Source organism: Alosa pseudoharengus, unplaced genomic scaffold, assembly GCF_046254945.1.
Source record: "Alosa pseudoharengus isolate Yale_2024_CS ecotype anadromous, Long Island Sound unplaced genomic scaffold, YU_APseudo_1.1 YU_APseudo_1.1_scf_8, whole genome shotgun sequence".
Classification (NCBI taxonomy): Eukaryota; Metazoa; Chordata; class Actinopteri; order Clupeiformes; family Clupeidae; genus Alosa; species Alosa pseudoharengus.
The window spans coordinates 7,470,666-7,478,648 of NW_027468870.1; the positions used below are offsets into that span (position 1 = coordinate 7,470,666).

Sequence of the window (7,983 nt, forward strand, 5' to 3'; positions counted from 1 at the left end):
TATCTAAAGTTCTGACTGCTTTCTTTTTCATTAAAAGCATAGCTATGGGAGGGCTTTGTCACCCCACCTGGCCTCGAAAGCTTTTACTAGTACAACTACTTTGTACTTTTACTTTCAGTTTAAGTTTGTTGAGCTTATGTCACTGAAAGTTGACAAGTTGTGTTGCCCCACTTATGGATCAGGCTTCAAGCATGCAACAAAAGGCCTATTTTATCTGTTGCCCAAATTTGTATCAGTGCAAGAAAGAGATTGAATGTGTACATTTCTAGTAGCCATGCGCTATAGGCTAACCAACAAACATGGAGACAAGTAAAGATGCTGAATGATCTCTCTCTCCCTTACTATCATTCCCATGTGTTTGGAACTTTAGTTTCTTTCAGTTGCACAAAACGGATTTTCATCACACACTGCTGCTTTAACTTTCTCAAGCCTAAAGCCAAAACTATTGAGGCCATATTGTTTATTTCCAATTCGGTTCTGATGAATGGACCAACTTCCAAAAATAAAAGGTAAAAAACATACTGTTTGCATTACAAATGTTTCCAATACATATTTGTATCCTGGTAGGCTAAGCTATATTAACAGATCTCACAATTAGGTGGGCTATTCGGCAGTAGGCCTACTATAAATTGAATAGCAATAACATGGGAGGTTATGCCCTGTTAACAGTGTGAAGAAACAGCCGGTACAGGCTGTTCACTGGGTAGCTTACAATAGGCTATTTTATGTAATGTTATGTGTATGCAAAGAAGAAGAGAAAAAAAACAGATTGATTGAAAAAGATTTCAAACCAATAATTTCATTATCACATCATGTTTAAACATTTTTACTGTTATATGCTGAGTTGCATACATTGTGAAGGTGGAGTGAAAAGTTATGGTTGTATGTAGGCTTACTTAGACAGGGGCACTTATTCCTCTGGAACATTTCGTTCCAGACCAGTATGAGAATACGTCAGAGGGGCGGGAACCTTTTGTATGACCGACCAATTAAAAAGCACTATTATCACCACGGCCGCTCAGATACCAAATCAAGTTTTGTGTTATTGAGGGGGTACTTTATTCCGGTTAGATATCCATGCTGCCACGAGTTGGCGGTGCAGGGGAGAGTCCATTTTAACGAGATTGCTCCGGCTGAATTAGTCCACAGAGTAAGCCATTATTTAGTTATTTGTTTGTTTATGTGCATTATATGTTACTGTCGATGATCGGTGTGATCGGTTCTGTTTATCCAGCAGAATTCTGTTGTGTGCATGAAAAAATAGTCAAGGAGTTAGGTAGCTAATGTTATGTTTTATTCGGGGATTTGCTGCCTAGCAAGCTAACGTTAGCCGACATGCTAGTAAATTTGTGAAACGATGGTAATATTGTATTTGTTTAGAATGTATTAGCTCGTGTAACCCCGCAATATCAAGTACTTTGTTAATTGCTTTATTTTTTTATTGGTAGTACGGTTTGCAGAAAACGCAATGCAGCGACCCTTGGCGATTCCGTTTTTGGTAACGCTATGAAGGCTAGGTTGTAACAATGCCGCGTTAGCTACGCTAACTAGCTAGTTTGGTCATTTACGTTTTTCATCAGTTGTAATCCTCAATAGAGTAAACTTGTTAACTTTCGGAAGTGCTACAATGTAGTTTCACTTTGCAATAGTTACTATTTAAGCCTGGCGGATGGGTAGTTACATTTATGGGCTTGCTTTAATGAATGGACTTTGAGCAATCCTTAACATTTAAGCATCCGTCTGGAGATCCACCCATCTTCTTTTTGCTTTGGCGGCCGGCTAGCTAACGCGGAGCATTAGCCTACGTAGCTAACTTAGCATGTATCTACTTAGCCAACATTAGCCGATACTTATTGTGTTTTACAAACATTTCAGACGATCGCACAAGATCATGATGTCAGAAACCGAACAGCAATTTATGGAGACATCCGAAAATGGTAACGAAGTGGAAGAACATTTCAATAGCGAAGAACCCGTGGAACAGCTAGAGGAGGAAGAAGAAACGGCTATCGAAAAGGTAGAAGACGCAGCAGAAGACGCCGCAGAAGAGGCAGAGGTAGCGTTAGAAGCAGAGCCCGAGGGAGACGCAGAAGGAGACGCAGACGCAGAAGAAGATTCTCAGAATGGAACATCAGAAGGCGGGCAGATTGACGCTAGCAAAGGCGAAGAAGACGCGGGGTGAGTATAAACAGAAAAAAAGGAGTGCAATTAATTTATTTGGTGTTTAATGCGTTTGGGCATTGCTGAAAGGGAGCTTTTGTTCATTCGGCTTTTGTTGGCGCCATGTGTCCTCGTATGGGGGATGGGCACGGGCTAGCTGGCAGGCAGCGACATTAGCACATAGTGTAACAAGCTGCAGAGGCTTTTACAGTAAGGTTGTACAGGCTGCATTAAATTATATTTGTATGTGTAACAAGTGTAAGTCTGTTGGCCACATGTCCTTGTTGACATTTGCAAAAACAATAATGTCTCTTTGTGAATAACATACATCTGTACATATAACAAAGGTCACTTACTTGCATGGGTTATATGCATGTAGTAATGTGCTTTGCCAGTAGGTTATTTGGTCATTGATTTTCTTTATATTTTATGGCTCACTCCTACAGTAAAATGTTTGTTGGAGGACTCAGTTGGGACACCAGCAAGAAAGATCTGAAAGATTACTTCTCAAAATTCGGAGAGGTCACTGATTGTACGATCAAAATGGACTCAAATACAGGCCGTTCAAGAGGATTTGGTTTTGTTCTCTTCAAAGAAGCAGCCAGTGTTGAAAAGGTAATGGCATCAACTGGATTTTGGTGGTATTACATTGTGTTCCTTAAAAGTTGGGTGTATTTCTAACAATACATATGGTTTCCATTGTAGGTGTTGCAACAAAAGGAGCATAGGTTAGATGGACGACAGATTGACCCCAAGAAAGCTATGGCGATGAAGAAGGAGCCGGTAAAGAAGATATTTGTTGGTGGCCTTAACCCTGAGACAGAAGAGGAAAAAATTAAAGAGTATTTTGGGACTTTTGGAGAGGTTTGTTTTCCATCCTTGCTGTGCTGTCTGTTTTGTGAGTGTCTGTCCAGCAAGAACTCTGTCAAACCGTTCTTCTTCCCCTATTTGATGTCCTCAGATTGAAACCGTTGAATTGCCACTGGATCCCAAGTCGGAGAAAAGGAGGGGGTTTGTCTTCATCACATACAAAGATGAGTCTCCTGTCAAAAAGGTCCTGGAAAAGAAGTTTCATCATGTTAATGGAAGCAAGGTAAGGAAAAAAAAAACGTACTTCTGTTTACAAGTGTTTCTGTTTAAATACAATCTTAATGGTTATTTCCTGTAGGGAAATTGTTGCAGTGTGTAAGTGGCAAAGGCCCCATGTCTGTGTGACCCAGGATCTGTGCGACCCATGATCTTTTCAGTCTCTTAATTTTCTGTGTGATTATGGCTGGTTGAGCAATATCAGTACCATCAGGGCGGTCCGTGTGTTGGTCAACAAATTACAAAACCCTGATGGAATGAATGGACGACACTGTATGGCAAGGCTGATTTCATTGCTTGCCGCTGCAATCTTTTGTACCCTTTTATACATTGTGAGTCATTATGACCAAATTAGCCAGTGCAAACTTGATTTAGCAACAAAGATGTGTACAACTAGGGAGGTGACTTAACAAGATTTCCTCAATATGTAATTGTCCATGTCTGACTTGTTAAACATGTGTTAAAAAGTGGGTGAGGAAAGTTTGACTAGAACTAGCTTAACTGTTACAGAAAGTGGTATTTAAAGATGCCTAAAAGAATCCGTGCAAGTACTTATGTCACTGTGAGATGAGGTGTCATTTGATAGATTTTTTTTTCCACCTTGTAAAGTATGACTTACAGAACTCATGTTTTACTATGAGTAAAATTAACACTCTGAATTGTGCCTAATAATATGAAGAGATGGTATAACCCGTTGACTTGCAAACAGTGAACATTTATTGTAAATGCAGCCTTTGGTAACTTTTTGCATTAAGACTATTTATCCATTTTATTATTACTTTGTATGAACTGTATCAATATGCAGACATTGAGCACACAGACTTGGCAAAGCTGTGAACATAGTGGATGAGGTTTCCTGATTCTGTTTCAGTGTGAAGTAAAAGTGGCCCAGCCTAAAGAGGTCTATCAGCAGCAGCAGTTCGGTGGCCGTGGGGGTGGCTATGGAGGAGGAAGAGGAAGGGGGCGCGGTGGTGAGTGAAGTCACTTCATATTGTTAACATCTACCAAAGCCTCCACAAAGGCTCTTAAAACTCTCAGAAGGTTTAGATCAAAAGTGTTGACTTATTCTATTTTAAATGTTGTATATTGTGGTCCAGCATCAAATTTTACCTGAGGAGTGTCAGATGAGCTTTTCTCATTATAACACGTTACAATTTGGATGTGGAGGCAACAAGCTCTCTCATAGTAACACTGCAGAGTATTCAGATTATAGCAACTAGTGTAGTTTCTTTTCAGTCATTCTCTAAAAGAAGTATTTTAACATGGCTGTGCGAAGTCAGTGCTTGCAGCAGTATGTGTATTCTAATATAAAATGCGCAGCACCCGTGTTTGTGCTGAGATAAAAAGCAAAACATTCCTAACTATCTAATGTTTACACAGCACTTGTATACTTGACATTTTGCTGTTAAAAGGAGAGGGGCTTTGGCCTGCTAGTTAATGTTGAGTCTGCTTGTGTTTTGACACATTTTTAGGACAAAACCAGAACTGGAACCAGGGCTACAATAACTACTGGAACCCTAGTGGTTATGGCAACCAGGGCTACGGTTACGGCAGTCAGCAGGGCTACGGCGGCTATGGACCTTATGGCCAGTATGACTATTCATCTGGTTACTATGGCTACGGAGGCTATGGCTACAGTAAGTGGATGGGCCCCTCCCCCCTTCATGTGCTTACCTGATCACGATGTTTAACTTGTCTCTGCACAGAGAGCACTCAGTCCTCTTTCTCTCATCCTCCAGACCAGGGCAATACAAACTATGGGAAAAGTCCAAGACGTGGAGGCCACCAGAGTAGCTACAAGCCATACTGATCACATGTAGTGCAGGTATGCATTTTTTTAGATTTTAGATCATCTCCTCATACATCCTAGCTGTTTCGTTCCTTTTTTTGTGGTAGACACTCTCGTTGCCGTGGTTTCCCCACGGCATCAGTCTCCCATTTGAATTTGGATGCAAGAACTGTGGTGTTAACTGTCATCAGTTTATTTCCATAAGAGGAGGGCTGGGTTAACTACTGCAAGAACCAATTTTGACGAAACCAATCCAGTTTTGTGCAATTTTGCATCAGTTTCATGTTGCCTAATAAAGGTCAACACGATATATAACTACACTACTTGGTCAATAAGGGTTGAGGTTGTGGTGGACCCTGCACAAATGGGTTTTTCTTACGTGGGAGAAGGGACCTGCTTGCTGTTTTTTCATGCTTTGAGCCTTGCTCTTCTTGCCTTCTTTTGCTTAGTTCAATCTAACAAGCCTCATTGGTATCTTTAATGCTTTTGTGGTTCTTTTCACGCATGCTCCTTACACCTCCCCCCCACTCCGTTTCCTAGTAAATGTGATTTTTCTGTCCATGTTGGGATGTGTGTTTTTTTTGTACATGCTTAAGGACCACCGTGGCACCTCCTCTCCTCTCTTTTCTCTCCCCAGGACCTAAATGATCATGTGACAGCAGGAGGCCTGCAGTGCAAGCAGCATGGATGGAGTGGAGGGGTGACGGGGACCTGACTTTTACCTTACAGATGAACAGACTCACACCTCATTTGTACAGACAGACAGACAATTGGGGAAGCAAATGTCACTTCTCCACTTTTTTTTTGTTCACATTTCCAATGATGGAAGTGTTATTTTTACTGTACTTTTTGGTACCTCTATGAATTTAATGTATGTTTTTTTTTTTTCCTTTTTTTTCGTTTGTATTTTTCATGTCCTGGATTTACAGTCGAGATTGAGATCCGTCAACGTTTTTAGAAAAAAAAAAAATAAAATCACTTTTGACATTTATCTAGGTTTCCTTTTTTCCCTGGTGCTGTGAGGTGCATGGCTGAGTGCTTTAGCGAAGAAACTGTTGAGTTTTTGTCATGGAAAAGGGATTTTGAGTTAACATTAATATAAGTAATATGTGAACGGGGGGGCATCCTAAGTGGAAAACAAAGAGTAATTGGATTGCAGTACTATATTTGACATAAGTTGACTTAAGTTTCTAATTGTTTTTGATCCTGCTTTATGTGGCTTTGATAAATAGTGCAATTGAAGTTTCTTCTCTGCTCTAAAGAGTGGGCTGCTGCCCAACTGGAATTTTCTTTTAGTGTCAAGTTAGAAATAAACATTTGATTATAATACGTTTTGAATCTTTGTAGTCTTTTTCTGGCTAATATTAATGGCATAAGTGACTTGCCCACAGTTACAGCGCTGGTTATGTACTGTTGTGGTCTGGTTTGATGTTTGTTATTGCACATTTGTTTTTGTAATGTGGTAAATGTTACTGGTACATGTTAACTGTCTGGTAAATGTTAGTTTGTGTTAACGGTATGTGTTGAGTTACAACCTTGCGAGTAATCCCAAGAAGCATTATAGAAAGGTCTTGGCCGTGTTTCAGGAAATGACCATACACCTCCAGATTCACCTTAGTATTGACCCCCTTATGTCCTTATAATTTCAGTGTATGTTTTTACTGACCTCTTTAGGCATCATTGACAAATGTTTTTTTTTTTCTGTTTCACCAGGGACAAAAATGTCATCGTTTTAAAAAATGCACTTACTGACTTAAACGCACAAATAGATGTATTGCAAAATGTCTTAACATATCAAGAATGTTTTTAGTATTCCACAATAATCTTGTATAGTACGCAGGTGTTACCAACACATTTTTAAGAACACACACAATGTGATTGCATACAGCTGGCAGTCATTTTGGTGTTTCACATTGACTGTCTTTAAAGTGAAAACTGTGGTTCATACTTGGCCTTTAATGTATGTGGTGTGTTGCGAGACAGAGTAAGTTGGCTGGGTCACCTTTAAAATGACTTGCACTCCTGTGTTGTGACAGAGAAGGGCTTAAATGACTTGATACACTGCCCTCAAACTGAGTTTATCGGTCATGGCTGTCCAGGCCTAGTTGAGCTGCAGAATGGAGTATGAATGAACACTGACTGGTGGCTCTTTGCCAAGTAATGATAAGACCACTGTTATAGGGGCCAGCCAACTGTGAAATTCCCTGAATAGAAATCATCACTTTATGAGGAGGTACTAGCGGGTATGCCCTTAACAATTATGCTACTTAAAAAGGAGGGCATTTCATAAAAAAAAAAAAAAAAGACTGTCTTCAAGTAATCGCTGTGCTCCATTTGTGGCCTGACACTCCACTTAGCCGCTGCCTTGTCTTGTTAATCAGTAAGGAGGGCTCCTCAGGAGTGCCATGAGTCAACGCAGAGTGTGACGGGTGTGTCTGTGTGGGGAAGGAGGAGAGGTCAGTGCATGTTCACACACATAAAATAATGGTGGTTACCAGGTCAGTCAAAAATAGTTTTGTGGAATCTATTTGAGAATGCTATACCGCTTAGATGAGCAGGAATATCTGATTGCAGAAACAAGGGAGATGAATTTTGTCTGGTTTGCTCCAGATGCCTAGCTCACTGATAAAAGCTGCTTTTGAAATGTTGATTCATCATCTCCTGCATGTTGTTCACATCAACCATGTATGGTGCATCAAATTCATATGGTTAAGATGTGCTGAAGGATGTGCACTTTGTTGACTTTTAGGTTCTTGTCTTTTTTCCAAACAGAACCCCAAAGTGACACTCCTCAGAGGCCTTGTGATGTTTCAAATGGCAATTTGTCCCCATCATTGTCAGCATCATGAAGGTAGCTGCTGTCTCGAGCAATTTTACATCTGTGGAATGAAAGAGCTTCTGATGGACGTAGCAGTCAGGTCAACAGCTCCTGCCTTCGCTCCAAGTCG

The 7,983-nt window shown here is 40.4% G+C and overlaps 1 protein-coding gene across 2 annotated transcripts; it reads left to right on the forward strand.

Annotated features, from left to right (window-relative positions):
- Positions 1-1,042: 1,042 nt before the first annotated feature.
- Positions 1,043-6,364, forward strand: LOC143111347 (heterogeneous nuclear ribonucleoprotein A/B-like). Of its 2 annotated transcripts, XM_076273569.1 has the most exons (9): positions 1,043-1,150; positions 1,876-2,178; positions 2,607-2,775; positions 2,866-3,024; positions 3,122-3,253; positions 4,118-4,217; positions 4,719-4,883; positions 4,986-5,071; positions 5,673-6,364. In XM_076273569.1, exons 2-8 carry the CDS (start codon positions 1,892-1,894, stop codon positions 5,054-5,056), a joined length of 1,083 nt encoding a protein of 360 aa, XP_076129684.1. In that variant the 5' UTR covers positions 1,043-1,150; positions 1,876-1,891; the 3' UTR covers positions 5,057-5,071; positions 5,673-6,364. The 2 variants fall into 2 exon arrangements, with proteins under 2 accessions (XP_076129684.1, XP_076129685.1); XM_076273570.1 differs by lacking the exon at positions 4,986-5,071.
- The last annotated feature ends 1,619 nt before the right edge of the window (positions 6,365-7,983 follow it).